Source organism: Onychomys torridus, chromosome 23 (assembly GCF_903995425.1).
Source record: "Onychomys torridus chromosome 23, mOncTor1.1, whole genome shotgun sequence".
NCBI classification, from domain to species: Eukaryota; Metazoa; Chordata; class Mammalia; order Rodentia; family Cricetidae; genus Onychomys; species Onychomys torridus.
Window position 1 is genome coordinate 33,486,607 of NC_050465.1, and position 24,103 is coordinate 33,510,709.

Here is a 24,103-nt window from a genome sequence, read left to right on the forward strand (position 1 = left end):
CTCTGGTCCTGTGTTAGTCAGGGTTCCCTATAGAATGAGAGTCTCTCTCTCTCTCTCTCTCTCTCTCTCTCTCTCTCTCTCTCACTCACACACACACACACACACACACACACACACACACACACACATATATAAGTGGGAATTTATTGGGATGATTTATAGGCTGTGGTTCAACAATGGCTAGCTGTGAATAGAAAGTCCAAGAATCCAGCCGTTGCTCCAGCCCACAAGGCTTCTTCTGTCTATGCTGGAATCCTGAAGAAGCAGGCTCCCAGTGCCAGGGAAGGAGTGGATGTGCTGACAAGGTGAGGGCAGGCAGGGGAAGAATGAACACACCCTTCCTTCTTCCCTTGTCCTCATAGGCTTCCAGCAGAGTAAAGCCCAGAGTAAAGGTGTATCTTCCTGCCTCAAGATCCAGATCAAAGGCATGCAGCCTTCTTGCCTCAGGATCCAGATCGCAAGTGTGCCCTCCATGTCTGGATTATAGTTCATTCCAGATATCGTCAAGTTGACAACCAAGAATAGCCATCACAGGTCCACAGAAGCTTGTAGTCCTATCATAATACAAGATACATTTACTTCAACTTCAAAAGTCCCCATAGTCTTTCACAGTCTCAACACCTTGAAAGTCTGAAGTTTCTTCTGACATTTAAGTCAGTCTCTTAACTGTAACCCCCTGTAAAATCAAAATCACATTATATACTTCTAACATACAATGGCACAGCACATACAGGGCCACTCTAAGGTAGGAGAGTGTGTAGTGAGGACACCAGTAGGGCAAAGTCCAGATCCTGCAGCTCTGTGTCCAGTATCACGGGGCATGGAGGGCAGATCTCCCACCCCTTCAGCTTTGTTGTCTGCAACACACTTCTCTCTTGAGCTGGTTCTGACCCCTGAACGCAGCTCTCCTCAGACATCTCAGGGTTCTGGCATCTTCAACATCCTGGAGTCTTCAACACAATCCAGTCTTTCCTGTCTGGGCCTCCGTGCAGGGACTCACTCCCCGTCTGGTCTCAGTAAGACCAAGGGGGAGATTCCACAGCCACTTCACTCCTGCTCCTTGGATTACATTTGCACAAGGTTTCATTTGTTGGTGTTTGTCTTCGTTGCATAAGCTTCCTTCAATTCCTGGGCCTTTTCCTTCCACAGTTTGCAAAGTTAATGGGGTGGGGTCTTGCCGTGAGACCGCCCCATCCCCAGTCTCTTTCCGTACAAACCAGTGCTTTATCGTGACCTTATATTCCCTGGTTCTCCTTCGATCATTAAGATGTGTTTATATGTCTGTTTGCTCTGCTTGCTCCTTTACAATGAAGATCTGCATCTCATTCACTAATAACCACATGACAGAGTCATCCTAGGCTGTCTTGAAATCTTCTCTACTAAGGACATTAATCCAAAACCCTTCAATTTAGTCTGAAGCAGATTCTTAGGACTAAGGCAAAAAGCAGCTACATTCTGTGCCAACATATCACAAGAATGGACTCTGGCCCAGTTGCTAATTTTCTCCTCTGAAACTTCCTGAGCTAGGCCTCTATAATCCAGATTGCTTTCAGCACTACTGTCTTCTAAGATTGTACTAGGACGGCCCATTAAATCTACGTTAAGCATTCAACAGCTTTCCTGTCCAAGGTCCCAGTGTTTTCCATATTTCTCTGAGAAGCAGCATGGTCAGGTCTGTTATAGCAATACCCCAGACCCAGGTACCAATCTGTGCCTTAGTTCTTTTCTGTTGTTGTGAAGGGACACTGTGATGTAGGCAATTTAGAAAGCATGTAGTTGGGACTTGCTTACAGTTTCAGAGGTGAGCCTATTATTATCATGGCAGGGAGCATGGTGGCATGCAGGCAAGCATGGTGCTAGAGAAGTAGCTGAGAGCTACATCCTGATCCACAGAGAGGCAGAGAAAGAAACTGGGCCTGAAGCTCACCCCAAGAGACACACGTCCTCCAAAAAGGCCACACCTCTTGTTCTTCCTAAATATGAGCCTATGCGGGCCGTTCTAATTCAAACCACCATAGGCCCTAAATGTATTTATGCAGTTTTATATAGTATACATATACGAAAAATGTGTTATGAACATTGACAGTTATAGAATCAGATCAAACCTTAGATCTCTGAAGATGTCCTGTGCTAAAATAGCAAATGTGCCTCCATGATTTAATTATGTAAAATATAAGCAAGCAGTTCCACCAATCACATCAGTGTGCAAATAGGTATTCATTTTTAATAAATGGCAAAATTATATGTATAACAAGGTATTATTTCAATTATTAAGCATTGGGTTTATATCCCTATTTTATATATCTGTATACCAGAAATTGTGTACAACTTTGATGGGGAAGAAATTATGGATGGGAAAAATTTAGGAACACCAACAGTGTTTGTGACATATTGCAGTTAGTTTGAATGTTTTCCCCCCTCATTTTAAATTTCAAACTCATAGAGTTCGACCCTATATTTCTGTGTCCTCCTTAACTGTCTGTTACCTGCTATATATCAGGAGCATAAGTTTATATTACTGAACATAAGAATATGATTTTTAAAATCTAATTATCAGATATTTGTGTTATTGCAAGTACTGTGACATCATAATTCTGACAGGGATACTCTGATAAAAGGATCTCACTTTTACTTATTATCAGTTAAAATTCAGATTGCTATCATAAATCTCAAGCACTTCTCATAAAAATTGCATTGACCATTTTACAAAAAGTCGATGTTCCCAAAACTTGCCTAAGTCACTTCATTAGCTAGTAATGAATCTGAGATTAAAATCAAGTGTTCTGACCTAAGGTTTCTCACCTCTGTCCAGGGTGTATGGGGTACATCAGGTTAGGTTGGGGGCTCTGTCAAGTAGTTACTAAACTCCACTCTTACAGTTATAAGTGAGGCTTGAGAGTGTACATACATACGCTGCTGTATATCCAGAGAGTGTATACAACTGTTGCCGCCGCCGCTGTACCCCAGAGCACTATTGCAGAACATCTGTCGTTGTGCCTTTAAATCAGCAGTTCTCAACCTGTGGGTCACGGGTCACATATCAGATATCCTGTATACCAGATGTTTACATTATGATTCATAACAGTAGCAAAATTACAGTTATGAAGTAGCAACAAAAGTAAGTCTATGGTTGGGTGTCACCCCAACATGAAGAACTGTATTAAAGGGTCACAGCGTTAGGAAGGTTGAGAACCACTGCTGTAAATAATATTCTATGTGCTTAAAATGTGAAAAACAGTTTGTTGAATTAAAACCAAAGAGTGACTGTTTTTCTTAGGTGTTTTGTATAATTAGTCTGATTAGAGAGAGTATAGGTAACAATAAGTATGAGTGTCTGTGCCATTATATCTCACAGATATCATCTAAGACTCCTAGGGAGGCAAAGATATATCTCATTCTTACTTCCTGTGGGTCTTTACCTTTTCCTCAGAAAAAACAGAAAAGTTTTGTTTATTTCTTGAAATGTGTATCTTGTTCTTAAGGGTCTTTGGAAGAAAAATTGTTGTTGTTGTTGTTGTTGTTTAAATAATGTTAATAAGCCAGTGGAAACATAGAAGTAAATTAATGCCGTACTTAGTCATATATTTTACTCATCTACTTTGTAGGATTTCTAAGTAAAGTACTTCACTGGTCTGATATATATACTTAGGCCTGTTTTATTCTGATTCTGGACATAAGTTGATGTTTTAAACATTCATGGGAATTTTTGTGTTTTTATTATATTCAGATTCCTGGAGTTATTTATGTTGTAAGACTATATTCCTCTGGTTGATGTTTTTGTCTGTTGTTTAATAAAATGAAGCAGACATGCTGTTTCCAGAATGTCAGATTAATTTTAGATTGAGAACTGTATGAGAGCTGAAATCTTAGGTATTTCCTGATAATGCTTCATATGCATAGTTTATTTTTAAAAATACTGACAAGGTATTATATGATTTTCAGTTATTGAAAGTGTGATATCATTGTATGATATGGAGTCAGTATAGATCCCAGAAGACTTTTCCCTTTGTAGTTGGCACTACACCTGTGGTGATGTCTGCAGAGCTTTTCGGAGTGAGGCTGATGACTGTTGGTGACTGTGTTTAGAATGTGGTATTCATAGAAAGCAGGGTTCTTGGAGGAATTTGGTTTCTCTTATATATGTGCAGCTCAGTATCATAGAAGTAAGCTATGAATGGAGTTTGCTTTCTTAATTTTCAAATTTAAAAGAGATTACCAAGTTAGATGTATTTTCTCAACAGTTTTCTGTTTGATGATATTTATAATGAGAAATTTAGAAAATTATAAGGTACTAAATACTTAATTTTTTTATGAAAGCAACAAGGGAAAACTTGATAAAAATCAGACTAAATAAGAGTGGTTGCTGGATTCTTGGTGAGTAGAGCAGGTGGGTTTTTGCTGGTGATAGTATTTTTCATGTGGGGGATAATGTACGTAAAAGCTCTGTCAGAACTTTTAATTTAAGTATAAGTATAAATGACCACAAATACCCATGCTAATAAAAATGTTTGTAGACCCTCAGGAGACTAGCTTGACCTCCTTGTGTTGTAGTTGAGTGCAGGTTCAGAGAAAACAAGCACCTTCTCATTGTACCATACCTGGGATTAGCAGAGCTAAAGAATAGAAACTCCTGTTTGCATAGTGTTATCTTTCTTTTAAAGTTGTCAGATAGCCAGATTGTTTAATTTGCACTTCTAAATTGATTGCAGTTTAATGTTTTTATGAACTAAAAGTGTTCTAACTTCCAATAGGAGAACTATGGGTTTGACAAAATCGAGGTTCGGGACAATGGTGAGGGCATCAAGGCTGTGGATGTACCTGTGATGGCAGTGAAATACTACACCTCAAAGATAAACAGTCATGAAGACCTTGAAAACCTGACAACCTATGGTTTTCGGGGTGAAGCCTTGGGGTCAATTTGTAATGTTGCGGAGGTAAGGAAATTTATGTTGACTGCTTTATTAATTTCAGAATGATCAAATATTAGAATTGAGAGAAAACCAATTCATTGTTTGTCAGAGTAGCTTTATTATTTTTAATATATGGTAAAATATAGTTAAATTTTTAACAACAGTTCAGTGGTGTTAGATACGTTCACATTATTACACACTTATCAACTATCCATTTCTAGGTTATTTTCGTCTTCCCGAGTTACAACTCAGTATTCATTAAACAAAGCCCCCTTTCTTCTTTCCTCCTCTGTATCTGGCAGCCACCGTTCTACTTTCTATCTCTAAATTGATGTCACAGGTACCTTATAAAAGTGGGAACCTTACGCCTTTTGTGGCTGGCTTATTACACGTCATGTAATTTTTTCAAGGTCTGTGTCTGTTATGTTGTACCACTTAAAAGATTTCCTAAACTAGGTGTGTTTATACCTGTAATTCTAGTGCCCGGGAGGCCAGCCTGGGTAAAGTAGTGAAATATATCAGTATGTATACATTTTATTCATGCATTCATTTGCTGTTGGATTCTTGGTTGCGGCTACCTTCTGGCTGCCATGAAAGCGACGGTTGCTCTGATCACAGGTGCTCAAGGACTTGTTTAGGTCTTGCCATCACAGCTTTTGGTGATGTAGCCTTGGTATTTCATATGATAATTCTGTCTTTAGTGCTTTGAGAAATAGGAATGTGTGTTTTGTGATGTCATTATTCCTTAGAGGAGGAGGTTCAGTAGACCGGTTGTATTTAAAAAGTCTAACATTTAATTGTAGCACTTTTTAGAGCCTTTATCCATCCTAAAATAGACTGTGACTCTAAAGGTAGTCTATAGTGTATATACTTTCCTGCACCTGCTTAGTCATGAGATCCTTTTCTTAAAAGGCATGCCACTGAATTTGTGTGAAGTCTGGAACACGCTGTGGAAGTCCCACTTTGGTAAATATAGGTGATGAGATTGAGTTCTGTAGCTGTGAATTGACTCGTCATTGTGATACCTAGGACCAGAGTGGATCCTGCAGCTTTATTCATCTGACTGCTGAGTGGCACTTGTAATTTCTTTAGACCCCCTGCTTCAGTGTCTAGCACGCTCAGTTGTCTTACACTGCTTTGGCTACAGATTTTATAACTACTGTAACCTCAGTCTCTTGTTCCTATTATTTAGGTTGCTTTTGATTGAATGACTTGACTAGCCTCCTTTCTGTTACTGTGTAGGTGTTGGGCCTGAATTGTGTGAAGGTGTCTGTGTGCTGGTGAGGGCGACAGTATCTGTGAGTTTGTCCCATTTCACTCATGCTAAGCCTGCAAGGCCGTGCGTAGGTAAGAATGGTCAAGTGCCAGAAAGTAATGGTCTTTAACCAAGCGTGAGATACTACCCTGTCCTCCCTGTCCTCTCTGGTCACTGGATGTCTGTTTAGGAGTCTGATGTCAGTAATGTTGTATCTCCAGATTCACGGGAGTCTTTCCTTCTCGTGTGTGTGTGTGTGTGTGTGCGTGTGCGTGTGCGTGTGCGTGTGTGTGTGTGTGTGTGTGTTGCAGAGGTGATGAAGCATCAGTGGGAAATTCTGCTGTTAAAACAGAGGCCTAGGCCTCCCTTCCTGGACTCCAGATGCTCAGAGCTCATTGGAGGAGGAAATCCTTCAGTGCATTCTTGAACCTCTACCCAGAACCTCGCACACCACATGCTTCGTCCTTTCTTTTACTCAGCACTTGCTTTATTTAGAAAAGAGTAAATGAGGGTACCACCGGGAATTGCCCGTCTTTCCTCTGGAGAATGTACGTGGCAACCTGCGTCCTTGGAACGAGTACAGAAAGCACAATGGTAAAACAGAAAAGCACGTGAGGCTCGGGGCTTCTCAGGGCTGCTGCTGTGGTTTGAACTTTGATTGGCTGTTTTAGAGCATGAATATTTGATCATTTAGCTGCTGTCTAAACTAGCAGATAGGATTTAAACTTTGTATTTTGAGAATGTTGTCAGGAAGTATGTTTTGATGTGTCTGTATTTTCTGAAGATGTGTCCGACCTTTCAGAGGTCATACCAGCTTTGCCTGCTAGGTGGCAGCTCTGCACTTGGTCTTTATAAATGTGACTTCCCACCTCCTCACTGTGGATCTGACTTTAGATGGTAGTTTTGCTTGTCTGTTGGTTACTATCTTGCTTGCTTGTTTCTTTTTTTCTTTTCTTAGATTACTTAGGTTCACTCAATGCTTGCATTTATCACTTTTGTCTTTATTTTTAAGATATTCAAAAGGCCTCAAGTACAAATAATTGAAATAATTTAACTCATCAAAATTACCAAGGAATTATCAAAGTATCACAATAATAGAAAACTTTAAATCTTTTGAACAATTAGAATTTACATATTGTAATGCTGTGTTAATTTATCTTAAAAACTTTAAGACTTCCCCTTTACAATCTATTATAAACTCACATAAACATATATGTGTATTTACATTTGTGTGTGCAGAGAACAGTTAAGTCTTATATATACACTAGATCAAAATAAAGGCATTATCTATTGCTTCAGAAGGTTCTTTATGCCCATCCTGGTTAACATTCCTCAGAGATAACTGCTTTCTGACTAGTTGGCACAAGTCAGTTCTACCTAGTCTTAACTGATACAGATCAGACTTTTCAGCATGCATTGTGTTGTCATGGAGTCTTTAGATATGAAATGACTAGGTTTTATTTTATGTTGTGGACCTTAGTGCACTGTCCAGGTTCCCTGCTTTAAAATTATACTGCCCAAGAGTGTTTCTCACTAACAGCTCTCAAATCTGAGTCTCCTTCACCTCATCAGAAGAGATCTGTATTATCCAAGTCATACAGAGCAAGTAGTCAGCACTCAAGGACTGGTTGATGAAGTCTTGTTAAGGTCCAACCCCAGCTCAGGAGAGTACTCTGCCCTCTCCTAACAGGTGCTCATCCCAGACCACTCCCCAATAAAGTCCTGTTCATTAACCTCTGTCTCAAAGTCTGTTTCATGGCTAAGCTTATTATAAGTCTTCTGTGGATCCATCTCTTCATATTACTGTTGAGAAAAATTCTTATGGCATTAAATGCCAAGTTTTCTTACCTAATTTCAAAACAGTCTATTATGATCACTCATTGTAATGGAGAGGAACCCTCTTGTAACCTAGATTGTCTTAGTTGGCACAGTTCTGCATGCATTACTTGGGTTGGTGGTGCTGATCCAATCAGGTATTCATTTTTGGTGCTATAGAATTATAGAAGTCCCAGGCTTATGAATGCTAGTGAATGACTGTTCATGAACTCACTGCTGTTGCTTTTCAGTGTGTCCATACTACTTAATCAAAAACCAGGGCTTACTGTAGCATGGTATACCTTGTTATGCTGACCTTGTCCATCTTATCTGTACTTTGTCTCTTAGATACAGGGGGAGGTTATATGGTGTGCAGCTAAAAGTCTTTCTGCTTTGGACTCTAATGTGTAAAACCGTATGCAGCTGTGTTTAAATCAGTGATAAAATCAGTTGCCTATCCCAGTCTGCAGACTTTCAAGTTTATCTACACTCCTCATGCTGGGAAATCTTTTCTGAAACGTTGTAGTCATTTATAGGCAAATTCCTCCTCATTTTCATCAGAGGTCTTCATTCTGTAGCCAAGTTCATTCATTTTTTTTTTTTTTGTCTTGTTCTTTCAAGTTGCTAGCCATTGTCCTCTGGTGACATTCCCATCTGTCAGTCATCCATGGACGACTGTTGGAGTGCTGCAGTGGGGTTGGCATTCCTCTCAGCAGGCCCATTCATTACTGTTGTTCTGGAGAGAGAACTCAGCAGGCCCATTCATTACTGTTGTTCTGGAGAGAGAACTCAGCAGGCCCATTCATTACTGTTGTTCTGGAGAGAGAGAACACAGGATCTCTAGGGTTTCATGAGACTCAGGAGCTAGGAGAGCTGTACATCAGGCCTTTCTTGTGTCATTTACAGCCATGATGGTAGAACTGGAATGTGAGTAGGGTTGGGAATTTTTAGAGCAGTTGAAATATCCTGCTTCCTAAATGTAGTCTCATTACAGGCAGTAGAACCGCTTGGAAAAGGGTACAGCCAGCGCTTCCTGTTGCTGGCCTCCCCACATCAAAGCTTCTAGAATTGTGGAAATCAGAGGACATTCATAGTGTGTGTCTGTACATGGCCAGGCAGGCAGACATCTCAACCTCCAGAAAGAGAAGGGTGTTTTAGTCGTCTAGGAAGTTCGGACTTCCCCGCAATCATTAAGGATTTCTCTTAGTTTCCAGACTCGTGTTTCTTTTTTGGTTTTACAAGACAGGGTTTCTCAGTGTAGCTTTGCGCCTTTCCTGGAACTCCCTCTGTAGTCCAGGCTGGCCTCGAACTCACAGAGATTCACCTGCCTCTGCCTCCTGAGGGCTGGGATTAAAGGCGTGCGCCACCACCGCCCAGCTCAGACTCATGTTTCTGTGCTTGAACATTCATTCATCCAGAAGTCAGGCTACACTGGTGGTGTAGCTAGTGGATTCAAGTCTTGAAACCATAAAAACAAACCAAAAGCCAGCTCCACCTCAGTTTAAAAAACATCAGGTTTATCACCATTGCCTTAAATGAATTGGTGTCAGGAAAAACTTCTACTTGGATTGCCAGGATGTTTCCTGAGTAATTTCATTTACATGTCATCTAAACCCTGGGGGGAAACTGTGCTTACATGGGGTTTAAATGCTTTTTAATTTTATAATCAGACCCACTTTTAATAACAGAGAGCACACATAATCCTCAGGGTCCTCTGAAGAATTCTAAAAGGTGTTAACTTCAAATCTTGACATCCCTGGACTCACCCTCTTCCACAGCTGCTCGGTGTCACTGGTGAGAATCACCAGTGATTGTGTGTGCCATGAGAGACATTCCTGATCATGGAGTCAGTGTCAGTCACCGGCTCCTGCTGCACAGCTAATGCCTTGTGAACCTGTGCCTGTCCAAGAAGAGGTTTCCTGCCCGGGACATAGGGTCACATGATGAAATGAACCCTTGAAATACAGTTCCTTCCTCTGAAAAACACTGTATTTCATGATTTTTTAAAACATGATTATATGTGTTTTCTTCACTGTCTTACCATGAATCACAAAGCATCTTCCATATGAACAAATTTTCATAGCACCCTATAAACTAACATTTATGAAATTTTATTGTTGGAAGTCATAGTGTGCTTTTTTTTTTTTTTTTATTAGTTTAACATAAATGATAATATCACCAGTACTAAAACCCTGCTTCCTTTTCTCTAACTTTACCTTCTTTATCTTGGTTGTTGTGTATTTACTGTTCACTGATATGTTTAAAGCATGAACAAAGTATTGCCATAGAAGAGGTTTAGAAGTGGTTAAAGCAAAGTCTCATGTAACCTTTTAAAGCATTAGCATCTTCATCTTATCATCACCCTCCCTGGAGATGAGTGTGATCATTTTTTCAGGAGCATCTAGAAGCCACTGGCAGAGTTTGTACTGGAACTCCGAGTCCCAGGGCTGCCTTTGCTCAGTGACACCAGCATTACGTCAGATGGCTAGCTCTTTGGAGAATAGAAATAGAATTCAGTTGACCTTGGCATTTTGGAGAAGCAGTTGTTTAAATGGAGAATTATTTTTAAAGGGGCAATTGTGGAATAATAAAGCAGAAAAAAATCTCTACCACTTATTGTTCTCTTCGTTTTGGGTAAACAAAACCAATAATGGATTGGCTATTGTAGACTTGGGGCATGACAGGGAAGGTCAAGATTAAAGTTATGCATCATCAACCTATGGAATGGATTTTGAGCAAAGTGGAACAATTGGGGTACACAGAAGCACATATCTTTATCTTAGGTAACAGTCCTTTGTTTCCATTTTTTTGAACAGTCAATCACACCAAGTATCCCTAGTAAAAGTTGGATAAACATTTCAGATCCAGTAGTTTCTACTAGTTCTTCAAACTAGAAAAGCTCTCTCTCTATCATCTATTTATCAATCTAGCATCTATCTATGATATCAGAAAGAGAGAGAAATGAAGTGAGGTGCGATGGGGTGGTGGTGATGATGGTGTCATGTCAATGATACACTGTTACCCACACATGGTGCCCATGTGCTCCACAGAGCATATGCCACCAATAAATCTACTGAGGACAGATGATAGAACCATCATATACAGACCCTAATGGACCTAGAGCAGCCCCAGCAATGCAGCTGGATTTTTGTAGGTTCTATTATGCCGAGTCCAAGGAGAGCCAAGAGAGATGACTCCTAATTTTGGGTTACCACTGCTTATCACAGGGCTGCTCTCTCCCAGTCATCTTGCTTTCCTGACACCATCTCTACTCTTCATCTTTGCTTTTTGTCTATTTTTCATTTTCTTTTCATCAAGGCGATGTTTCCTGCCAGGTTGGTAAACAGGATGTGAGATATGGGTAGTTAAAAAAAGTACAGGATTCTTAAATCTCCATTTCCACATCTGACATTATAAGGAGATATTTTGGTGCTCTCCTGTGCTCATATGCTTAATGCTGACTTTTTGAGTTGATGAAAAATTTATACTTAAACATTGAGTTTTAAATTTTAATTTAAGAAAAATATCCATAGATATTTATGTATATATTTTGAATTTTACTATTTGAAACTATAAATTGAAGTACAGAAATGTTGTTTTGTATCAAATACATAAGGGGAAGGAAATGATTACTAAACATTTATTCATTTGTCCATAAAATTTATGGAAATTATTAAAACGCAGATCCTCTTGCTCCAATCAAAGTATTTTCTTTTACATTTGTGAATCTTACCTACAAATGGCTGTTTGAGATATACTGGTTTGTATTTTAATCAAAATCCTCAAACATTAATTCATTTGCAACATTAAAAAAAAAATCACAGGCAGCCTGCAGCAGTGGTGGCTTACACCTTTATTCCCAGCACTCGGGAGACAGAAGACATCCTAGTCTACAAAGCCAGTTCCAAGAGAGCCAGGGCTGCACAGAGAAACCCTGTCTTGAAACAAAAACAACAACAAACACACCACAGGCTGTGTTTCAAAGTGTAACTCCAAAAGCTACTACCAGTTAAGTGTTCACAGTAATTTCTCAAGCAAGAGACTGGAGCCACAGCTAATAGTTAAGATTGTGTACTGTTCTTCCAGAAAACCCGCGTTCAGTTCCAGCACCCACCTGGGGGTTCACAGCCCCCTGTTATTCCGTCTCCAGGGGATCTGAAACCTCTGGCCTCATAAGACACCTGCACATATGTGTTCATAGTCACACACATGCACACATACACATTCACTTAATTAAAATAAAATAAATCTTTAAAAAAGAATTACCAAGTAATATCTTCTTCAATATTAACTTAATAGGTGATAATTGTTTGTTTGTTTTGCTTTGTTCTTCTGGGACTGGGTCTCCACTCTGTATCCCAGCCTGGTCTGGAACTCAGCAGTTCTCCTGCCTTAGACTCCCCAATTCTAGAGCTGTAGACATTGCTTACCAAGCCAGCTCTGTGACAATTGTCTTCATTGCCATAGACAAGTGATTGCTTTGGTGGGCTGCAGTGATACATTCCTGTGATCCCAGCACTCAGAAAGAGGCATGCAAATCATGAGTTTGAGACCAGTCTAAACTGCCTAGAAAGATTCCGTGTCAAAGGGGAAAAAAAAGATTAAGAAAGGAGGGAGAAAGGGGTCATTCTGTTAGTCTGAAGTCAAGTCCTCTGGTGTGTTGTTTCCAGGTGGTAGTCACAACAAGGACAGCTGCTGATGACTTTAGCACCCAGTATGTTTTAGATGGCAGCGGCCACATACTTTCTCAGAAGCCTTCACATCTTGGTCAAGGTAAGTGAATAGCTTTAAACATTCTTCCTTGTCTCAACTATTATTATTTTTTCAAAAAGAGTTTTGTCTTGAATTGACGCAGTGTTTTGGGTTGGTCTTGATAAAGTCTGGTTACCTTTGAATCCAGCAGAGTTATCCCAAAGAGGAGCAAGTTGGGGCTGGGTGGCCGGGTGACCTGCAGTAACAGCAGTTGTCCTGTTGGGGGCCACCTGTGCCGTCTGTACAGATGACGGAGAGGATTTGACTGAAAGCCCATAAAATGTCTCAATGAACTGTAACCCAGAAATACTGTGATAAAATAAGTTGACAACATATGTGTTGGTGGAAAACGTCTACATAGGCCTGATGGGGGTAGATACCACTGTTCAGCTCCTAGTTACGACCTTCCACCACAGTCCAATCTGACACCCGTCCAATTCTTCACTCTGTTATTATTCTAAGATAAAGAATTACCAGCCATTGTTGCTATTATTCTGTATTGTTTTGTACACATCTGTATGTAATTTTACTTGGTATATTTTTAAGTTTTCTAAAAACGAATTCTAAGGTAGAAAATGGTCTCTTTTGTCTGAGTTCACAAAATCCCCCTTTTCCCAGAACGGGTGGTCACAGTTGAGACGATGTCAGAGAATGGAGTGCAGAGAATCCCTGGCTCTGGGGGGACTTGTGGGATGTTTGCTCTTGTTCTTTCCTCCCATCTAGATTGTTGATTTTCGTTTCACTTTGTGGCTCCATGTTTTGATTGATCAAAGTACTGTAATTTTTTGTGGTTTCACCCCTCCCACTTTAGCGTTAAATCACTGTACTTACTTTTAAGATGACGACTTTGGTCTTTATGTAGTTGATGACTTCTGATGAGTCCTCTCGCTCTGCCCATGATTTTGGAAATTGTCAGCGTAGTTAGTGATTACTTTTGCTCATTAGGAACTCATATGTTTGTAGCCACAGAGGAAAAAAGAAGTGATAGGAGATTCTTTTTTTATTTTTTGGTTTTTCACTCACTTTGTAGACCAGGCTGGCCTTGAACTCACAGAGATCCACCTGCCTCTGCCTCCTGAGTGCTGGGATTAAAGACGTGGGCCACCACTGCCCGGCCTTTGTAGGAAATTCTAAGAAAACACACTCATTTACACCTTACTTGTTCATAGTCAATAAAAATGAGCTCATCTATAATCACTACTAAGTTTGATATATAATAAAAGTTATGTATTTTAGTTCAAATAATAGATTATTGTCTTTTCAATATGTGTTAAAAAAGGTAAGTCTAATTTTATTTTACTTTTTAAATATGTTCCCTCTTTAGAAACCCTCTGAGACTGGATCTTACAAGTTCATGCTAGGAACCACTGGACGGCACTGCGTGCCTCCTAGTGAGCGCTGTGGAGTAACCTAGTCGCCGTATAAAACTTAAAAGTATTTATTTTTATCTCAGTGGTTGCCGATCTGGTCTGGGTGGCCAGTGGCTCTGCATCGCCCACACTTCTCATGCTTTTCCGTGACCATCTCCATGGGAACGATGAAATAACAATCCTTAAGTGAGGACCCCATCTGATCTTTGCCCTTTCACTGGTTGATTTTTCTTTTTCTACTGACGTCAGGCTTCTACCTTTAGTAAGTAAAATTGGGTATGCGTGTTAAGGAAGTTTGTAGTCAGTAAATGCATCTTATTTTCATTAGCTTATTTCATAACTCAAGAAACAGCACACTTGAAAGGTCAATAGTTACAAAATCAGTATGACTTTTTGTAACTCACTTTTTCCACCTAACTATACTTGATTGCTTAGTTAACAGCAGCAAAAAAACCCAAAGTCTTAATTTCAGAATATTTTACATAGACAAATTATAAAACTCTGTGCATAATAAAAGTGCTCTTGCAGTTACATTGCTGCGTGTTGATGGTTTGTGAGCGACTGAATCGCAGACTCATATTTCACCAGCTGTCATTAGCTTCCATTTAAATGTTTTCTATGTAAGATAAAACTACAGTCCAACCACCCTACTTTATACCTGTGCATTTAAGGTTCTCGTAGACTAATCTCTGCTGTGACGTGGATGCGTTAGCAGTTATTCTTCATGTCATCTGTCAGATGGCACCTGCAGATGGTGCATGTAGGTATAGGGACAACCTCCAATAAAATCTCAATTAGACACTGGAAAAGTTGTGCCTATTTACAAGTGGTTTACTGACAATGACTTTTCTGCCTTTTGGGTACAGATGTTTGTTTTATGGATTGTTGTAGCCATTTAAAGTGATTATTCTTTTAATAAATGTTATCATAGCTACTCTTCCCATCTCTTCATTACACCCTTAAACATTACATTTGGTTTTCTTTCTTTCCTTTAAAAAAATATTTATTTTTAATTGTGTGTGCCTATATGTGTGCGTCTGTATGTATAAATGTCTCCCACTTTTTTATGGGTTCCTGCAGGGCCCAGGAGAGGCTATCTGATCGGCCATAGCTGTAGTTAAGTTACAGGAGTTGTGAACAACCTGATGTGGGTGCTGGCACCTCAACTCTGGTCCTCTGCAAGACCAGTACAGTCCCCCACTTTGGAAGGCGGCACTTTACTTACTTTGGATCAAGAGGGTGCCCTAAACACAGAAGTAGAGCAGTCACACAGACAGGAAGTGCACTTAGAGCAGTCACACAGACAGGAAGTGCACTTAGAAGAGCAGTCACACAGACAGGAAGTGCACTTAGAGCAGTCACACAGACAGGAAGTGCACTTAGAGCAGGCACACAGACAGGAAGTGCACTTAGAGCAGTCACACAGACAGGAAGTGCACTTAGAGCAGGCACACAGACAGGAAGTGCACTTAGAAGAGCAGGCACACAGGAAGTGCACTAGAGCAGGCACACAGACAGGAAGTGCACTTAGAGCAGGCACACAGACAGGAAGTGCACTTAGAAGAGCAGGCACACAGACAGGAAGTGCACTTAGAAGAGCAGTCACACAGACAGGAAGTGCACTTAGAGCAGTCACACAGACAGGAAGTGCACTTAGAGCAGTCACACAGACAGGAAGTGCACTTAGAGCAGTCACACAGACAGGAAGTGCACTTAGAGCAGGCACACAGACAGGAAGTGCACTTAGAAGAGCAGTCACACAGACAGGAAGTGCACTTAGAGCAGTCACACAGACAGGAAGTGCACTTAGAGCAGGCACACAGACAGGAAGTGCACTTAGAAGAGCAGGCACACAGACAGGAAGTGCACTTAGAAGAGCAGGCACACAGACAGGAAGTGCACTTAGAGCAGTCACACAGACAGGAAGTGCACTTAGAAGAGCAGGCACACAGACAGGAAGTGCACTTAGAAGAGCAGTCACACAGACAGGAAGTGCACTTAGAGCAGTCACACAGACAGGAAATGCACTTAGAGCAGTCACACAGACAGGAAGTGCACTTAGAGCAGTCACACAGACAGGAAGTGCACTTAGAGCAGGCACACAGACAGGAAGTGCACTTAGAAGAGCAGGCACACAGACAGGAAGTGCACTTAGAAGAGCAGGCACACAGACAGGAAGTGCACTTAGAAGAGCAGGCACACAGACAGGAAGTGCACTTAGAAGAGCAGGCACACAGACAGGAAGTGCACTTAGAAGAGCAGGCACACAGACAGGAAGTGCACTTAGAGCAGGCACACAGACAGGAAGTGCACTTAGAGCAGTCACACAGACAGGAAGTGCACTTAGAAGAGCAGTCACACAGACAGGAAGTGCACTTAGAGCAGGCACACAGACAGGAAGTGCACTTAGAAGAGCAGGCACACAGACAGGAAGTGCACTTAGAAGAGCAGGCACACAGACAGGAAGTGCACTTAGAGCAGTCACACAGACAGGAAGTGCACTTAGAAGAGCAGGCACACAGACAGGAAGTGCACTTAGAAGAGCAGGCACACAGACAGGAAGTGCACTTAGAAGAGCAGTCACACAGACAGGAAGTGCACTTAGAAGAGCAGGCACACAGACAGGAAGTGCACTTAGAAGAGTAGGCACACAGACAGGAAGTGCACTTAGAAGAGCAGGCACACAGACAGGAAGTGCACTTAGAAGAGCAGGCACACAGACAGGAAGTGCACTTGGAGCAGTCACACAGACAGGAAGTGTACTTAGAAGAGCAGGCACACAGACAGGAAGTGCACTTAGAGCAGGCACACAGACAGGAAGTGCACTTAGAAGAGCAGGCACACAGACAGGAAGTGCACTTAGAAGAGCAGGCACACAGACAGGAAGTGCACTTAGAGCAGGCACACAGACAGGAAGTGCACTTGGAGCAGTCACACAGACAGGAAGTGTACTTAGAAGAGCAGGCACACAGACAGGAAGTGCACTTAGAGCAGGCACACAGACAGGAAGTGCACTTAGAAGAGCAGGCACACAGACAGGAAGTGCACTTAGAAGAGCAGGCACACAGACAGGAAGTGCACTTAGAGCAGTCACACAGACAGGAAGTGTTCTTGGTTTTGTTCTAAGGCAGGTGGTGACTGCATCCTCTCTCCATTTACCAGGGCCACCTACAGTCTTTAACAATTGGCTAATTTGAAAAGGATGGGCACAAAGGACGTGGAGGAATGCAGGAAATGGTCACTTTCCAGTCTTAGCATGGACCCGTCTCTCCAGCCGCTCTTCCTGCTCTCTTTTACTCTCCGGCTCTTCAGGTCTTACTCCAAGGGTGACTCGGGTCACCTGCGGTCGTCATCGCTCTATGTCGCTAGTTTCACGCTTCTAGCTGATGCTCCAGAACAAATGCTTTTGAAAGGAATATTCTGTTCCATGCCATGAGAGGCCCTTGCTGTAGGTCACTGCTCTGTGGGATTGTGTACATGGACAGCAATTTTGTTTTTCCTAACGGAACATTGGAACTTGTTCATTAGTTTAGAATACTCTGACAATTCATCACCCACCTTTACATTAGAAGTATAAGTAGCTGCCATCCTAAGTGGCATAGCATGGATTCATATAAAACTATAATGGAGCACATTTCGGACTGAAGTTTAATTCTGAAGAATGTGGTAAAGTCAGCGAGCTGAGTGGTTGTCTTGTAAAGTACAGTAGTGCACTGGAGCCTCCTGTTAGCCAGCATTACTAGGCACCTTTATTTTTAAGGACATTTCAGGGCTGGAGAGATAGCTCAGAGGTTAAGAGCACCGACTGCTCTTCCAGAGGTCATGAGTTCAATTCCCAGCACCCACATGGTGGCTCACAACCATCTGTAATGAGATCTGACACCCTCTTCTATATACATAAGTAAATAAATCTTTTAAGGACATTTCAAGTTTCAAATTCAAACATTTCAGTTGAAATTTAAAAAATCCTTTTTATCTGTAAGATTTTTATTTATCTATTTATTTTTTATTAATCTTTTTGATACAGGTTTTTTTGTGTAACCCTGGCTGTCCTAGAACTAGCTCTGTAGGTCAGACTGGCCTCAAACTCACAGAGATCTACCTGCCTCTGCCTCCCAAGTGCTGAGGTTAAAGGCGTGAGCCACCACCGCTCAGTGGTAAGTTTCACTAAAACATATAATTTTTTTTATTACTTGTGACTCTTTGTTTACTTGGGCCTTTTTAAGATGGAAAAGTAATTTATGAATCTGTAGGTTAGGTATAATGTGGGATTTAGAGCATGATATATATTTAAAATTCAACAAATAATCCTTTGTTTCCATAAACTTGCAAATCTGGGGCATTGATTTCTGTCTGCCTGCCTTCCTCCGTCCTGCTCACATTATAATAATGTCCTTACATTGATATTTAGGAATCAAGGATTAGTAGGAAACAGATGAGTAAATAAGTAATGACAATAAAGTGAAACCGCTGAACACCTAGAGGATGGTCAGTGAGATTTCAGAGACAGTGACATTTGAGTGTGAAGCTGATGGGTTAGGGGAAGAAGGCACAGGAGTGTGACCTTTCAGCAGGAGAATGGCCTGTGGAGAATAGACCATTTCTCTATGGCCAGAAAGGGATAAATGTGTTGAAGAAATGTGTCTTAGAAAACCTGAAATGAACTAAGTTTAAGAGAAGACTACCCCTTCCTGGACAAGTCGTAACTGATAATCACTGCTGCTGGCACGACAACTGAGACCGGATGTGTAGCAGCCTGTTAGACATGGCATCCTGCCGTAGCCAGAGAATCATGAACAACACTGGGGAGACCGTCAGAACTTCCCACGGCCTCCTGTGGATGAACTGACAGTCTGGGAAATGTGACCCTCATACGGAGCTCACTCACCTATACACTGAATCTCAGGACCTCTGCTGACTGAGTAGTGGTGAAGGAAGTTGAGACTGACTACACAAAGAGCTTTCAAACTTGCTATAGGAAGAGGACCTGATTCCATCGTTCAGCCCGGGGTGACAGTACACAACACTATCATGTTCAACAACTGTGGTTCTTCTATATGCAAATATAATAAATGCGTTAAAGGACATGAAAAAGGAAAGTTCAGAGCCATGCCACTAGAAAGTACAGCAAACTTAGAGATGAGCCAGATATTTGTATTAACAGATGAGAACTTCTAGAAAGAATTCTCTTACTAATTTTTGAAGAAAATCCTGTGCCGTTAAAAACAGTTGAGAGTTTGTATGCTACGTGGAAAGAATGGAAGAACCAAATGAAAATTCGAGAAGTATAAAACTGCTATTTCCAAATAATTCACAAGAAAGGTGACATAGTTAAGATCTTGAATGTCTCCCTGTTAAAAGACTTGTTGACTAGTAAGGTCTTCCAGTCATTAGAGGCATGCCCTTCTAGAGGGTTTGCTGGGATCCCATCCCTTCGTCATCTCATTTTGCTTCCTAGGTGCCAAGACACATGCACCAAGATGCACAGCTCTCCATAAGTCCAAAACCACTGGACCAGCTGACCATGGACTAAAATCTCCATTGAAGAGTTAAAGTCAACTTTGAATCTTTTCAAGTTGGTTGGCTTACACATGTTGTTGTTGTTGTCATAGAAACCCCTATCCCAGAAAGCTGGTAATGAGAGACAGGGTAGTCACCATCACTGTGCCTGGTAAACAGAAAGTTTAGAATTGTTTCTGAGGAGGTTTGAAACATTTGGAGGATTGTGCTAGACAAAGGCTAGAATGTTATAAGTGGTCTTTGAGGAGTGAAAACCAGAATGCGATAGGAATCTAGATAGCAGGGGCTGGGGAGGTGGTTCAGCAGTTAAGATTATTTACTGCTCCTGCAGAGGACCTAAATTGTCAGCACCTACATAGTACTCACAACTACTCCAAGGATCCAGTGCTTTTCTCTGGCCTCAAGTGCCTGTACTCATCTGCATCTGTCCATCCACAAGTACACATATACATGTAATTAGAAATCAGTACTAAGAAAAACAATACATACAGTAAAGATGATCATGTAGTTTCAGATGGAATTCCCTATTGGCAGTTGAACTTCATACCATCTGTGTAATGCACTGGCCAAACTTTGGTTGCCTTATTCCCATGCCCTGAGATTCTGTGGAGAGTTGAGTTTAAAGGTGGTCAGCAGTTTATGTGGTAGAGGCAAACTGAAGGGAACATAGATTTCAGGCAGTGGCAACATTTATCTGTATTTACACTTAGAATTGGTAACAAAAGGAGAGAGAAAAGAATTGTACATCTTGCAGTGTGGCCAGAAAAGCACTGTATTGAATGTTTTGGCCTAGAATGGCATGCTCACTAGGAAGGTTAGCACTGACTAAAAGACCAGCAGCCCAGGAAAGACTAAGAAGCCAACAAGGCAGCAAATGAAGTACATCTTAAAGGCTTCCCAGGGCTTTTTAGAAGAGGCCTGGGGGCCTTGCTCACTGACTATCCAAGCCCAGTTGACAAGGCACTAAACAACTGCAATGGCTGTGTTCTTGGGAGGCCCAGGGACAGCTTGTGCTGTAGAATCTTGGCAGCTGATTTTTAAGCATGTTGGATGCAGGAGTTACAAGGGTCACAGAAACATCTCCCATATTTCTTGGGAGGTGTATTAGTTGGAGTTTTCCAGAGAAACAGAACTCATAGGATATATGTATGGGATTTATTAGAGTGGCTTAGAGATTATGGTCTGACTATTTCAAGAGTTGATATCTCCTGATGTAAAATCCAAGTATTTTGCAGTTTAGTCTAAGAGGCTAGATATTTCAGCTAGTCTTCAGCATATGCCAGAATCCTGAAGAAGTAGGCTCTTATACCAGTGAAAGAATAAAAGTGCCCTTGAGAATGAGTGCAGGCAGGCAAAGAGCAAGAGTCTCCATATTGGTTCCCATCAGAAGGTGTGGTCCAGATTTAAAGTTGATCTTCCTATCTCAAAAGATGCAAATTTACGATGAGTTTTCCTACTTCAAATAGGAAATTCAGTGAAGAAAAAAAATCCTCTCAGGTGTAGCCCGATGTTGGTTTTAGTCAGTTCCATATGTAGTTGAGTTGACAACCAAGACCAGCCATCACAGGCGGCCAGGCAGCATGTAGCAGTGTTGGAGTCATCCACAAACAGCACCTGACAGTGTCATCACTAATGAAACCAAGAGTGAAGCCAGCGCTGCTGTGGAGACCCCAGCCAGGTTAAGATGAAGCCAGGGATCAGATAGAAGGCAAGAGAAAGGTGGTGGTTTTGTTTTTTTGGTTTTTTTTTTTTTGAGCTGAGGATCGAACCCAGGGCCTTGCACTTGCTAGGCAAGCACTCTACCACTGAGCTAAATCCCCAACTGAGAAAGGTGTTTTAAACAGTGATCATTTCTAAGAAGAAATGAACATTTGGAAGAAGCATCCTTTAGTAGGCTATTTGAGAAGATTCTATAAGCATGTGATATCTAGACTGTGAAATGAAAGTTGATAGTGGAGTTAGTGTACCTGGGTTTGAGAAAAGGACATTTACAAAGACTCCAAAATAGAAACAAATCGGATATGCCAGAGCAATACAAGAAAGGAGATTGGTAGGAAGGGAAATGACTGTGGGCCAGGTTATGAAGGGCCCTGTGTGCATTATCCTTTACCCTCCCCCAATTTTTTTAGTTAACTTGTGTTACCAATAAGTGTTGAAAAACATCAAGCCTTAAACTATTCCTTCATATAATGCCTTATGTCACTAATGTTTATTTATCATATTAGCTTTTAAGATTCTTTGTCTATCAGTTTTTTTCCTCTTTAAAAATTTTTTTTGAGAATTTCATATATGAATCCTGTATTTACATCATTTCCACTCTTCCAACTCCTGTGACTCCCTTTCTCAACTTCATGACCTTTGTGTGTGTGTGTGTGTCTACCACTGAGACCATTTAATGTTGCTCATTTATATATGTTTAAGGTTAACCAATTAGGTTTAGATAATCCATGATGGGACTCATCCCTGGGGAAGACCAAGGCTCCCTCTTAACAACCATTAATTGTCCATCTGGGAGTGGGGCCTTCTGAGAGTTCCCCAGTCCGAGTTCAGGTTACCAAAACCAAGTGCAGGTCTTGTTTAGGTGACCTATTGTTAAGATGTCGTGAGTACAACTCTGTCCTATATACAAGACACTATTTTGCAGCAGACATCCTAGTACCTAAGATCTTTCCACCCCTTTGCTGCTGTGTTTCTTGAACCTTAGATGTAGGGATTATATTGTAGATGTTCATCAACTGAGAATGAGTGTTCACCAACACTCATAGTCAATTATTCTCTGCATTTTGACCAGTTACGGATTTATGTGATGGCTTCCATCTGTTGAAAAGGAAGGTTTTGATGAAGTGAGAGAACTATGCTTATCTGTGAGCATACGGCTAGGTATTTCGAATGAAGTTGGGTATTATATTAATTTAAAACATGGCAGTAGTAGGTTCTCATCTAGAATCCATGACATTACTAGCCACAGTTATCTAGGTTTATAGTACCAGGCATGAATTCATTCCAATTAAGTGGGCCTTAAGTCTAACTAGGAGGCTCTAAGTGCCAAGCTAGAAGTGAGCTTATTGTACCTGCTGGTTACTGATGTGGTTCATAGGCTTTATGGCTGTGTAGGACTTTGAATTACCACTCTCCTTGGGAAGCTTACAGAGGTGCTGAGAGCTGTCCTCAAAGAGGAGGCTTGGAAGTCAGCTTCCCTGTCCAAAGAGTGTTGCGTCTAGAAGACACTATTTCCTCAAAGTCATTCACCACTTCTGGCTTTTACAGCCTTTTCACCCCGGTGCACACATCCCTGAGCCTTGTTTCGGCAAAGCTCAACAGTCTTTCCTGTGTGTCCTGCATGTCCAGTCTGCACAGCATATTGTCAACAGTCAAAGGCAAGGGCAGTTTCTTTGCCCAGTGGCTAACCTTGCCACAGTGAAAGCAAACTCCATAAGGAGTTTCTTCAATGCCCATCATCTTCTCTGAAATAATTGGTGCTGCCAGGAGCAGATGTGTCTCATTGTCATGAAAATCCTTAGGTTAACAAAGCATTTTAAATGCCATATTTTGTAGGTCTTTGAAGTATTTGAAGACTAGCTATCTAAATATATTTCTATATGATCCTGAAAGCATTCCTAACATATCTACAGTTTTGATTGGTATAAATGACTACTAATCTATGTTCCTTATTATCCTGTATAGTTTATAATAATAGCTGTCAAAAACTAGAACTTCACCCTATATTTCCAAATGAACTGCATAGGCACAGTACTTTAAACAAGAATGGAAACATGCATACACCATGTTGTAACAAAAATAATCTTAAATTTATTATCAATATACAAAAATCCTTTCAACAAGAGTTGAAACATATATACAGTGTAACAAAATTAACTTTAAATTGTATTGATAAATGATAACAAACATCCACAACCCACCAAATAACCAAAAACCACCCACATCCCCCAACTCTTGGTATTGGGACATAGTTTTCTCTAAACGGCTTCCTGCTGGCTGTGGGGAAGGCATCTTTAGTGCCCCTGAGAAAATCTTGAGATAATGACCAAGTCCTGGGAAGAACCAGCAGTAACTTTGCTGATAGATATCATCTGTCAACATTTAGGAGATCTCACCTGATCAAACCTGATCCATATTAACCCTGAAGGAATGCACAGCTTCTCATCTCCTGTGGGAACAAAAGTCTAAAGCATTTTTGATTTGTTTGACAAATATATTTTTTGCTTTTTAAAAGCTGCGGCATTTGTAAATTATATAGGCTGGTTTATTTCAACAGTCTCTTAACTCCAGGTCTCTTCGCAGCTGTCCTCCTCTTTGCTTTGCTTTTCTTTCTTTCTTTTTTTTTTTTTTTTTTTTTTTTTTTTGTTTTTTTGAGACAGGGTTTCTCTGTGTAATTTTGGTGCCCGTCTGGATCTTGCTCTGTAGCCCAGGCTGGCCTCAAACTCACAGAGATCCGCCTGACTCTGCTCTGTAGACCAGGC

At 41.0% G+C, this 24,103-nt stretch overlaps 1 protein-coding gene across 3 annotated transcripts in view; it reads left to right on the forward strand.

The window, feature by feature from the left end:
• Pms1 (PMS1 homolog 1, mismatch repair system component) overlaps positions 1–24,103 on the forward strand; it is a 95,134-nt gene that overhangs the window by 9,400 nt on the left and 61,631 nt on the right. For 2 of the 3 annotated variants that reach the window (XM_036173153.1, XM_036173155.1), the window contains 2 exons: positions 4,752–4,934; positions 12,651–12,753. In XM_036173153.1, the coding sequence (XP_036029046.1) occupies positions 4,752–4,934; positions 12,651–12,753 (286 nt within the window). Of the gene's footprint in view, positions 1–4,751; positions 4,935–12,650; positions 12,754–24,103 lie in introns of those variants that run through there. The other variant, XM_036173156.1, reaches the window with a different exon arrangement.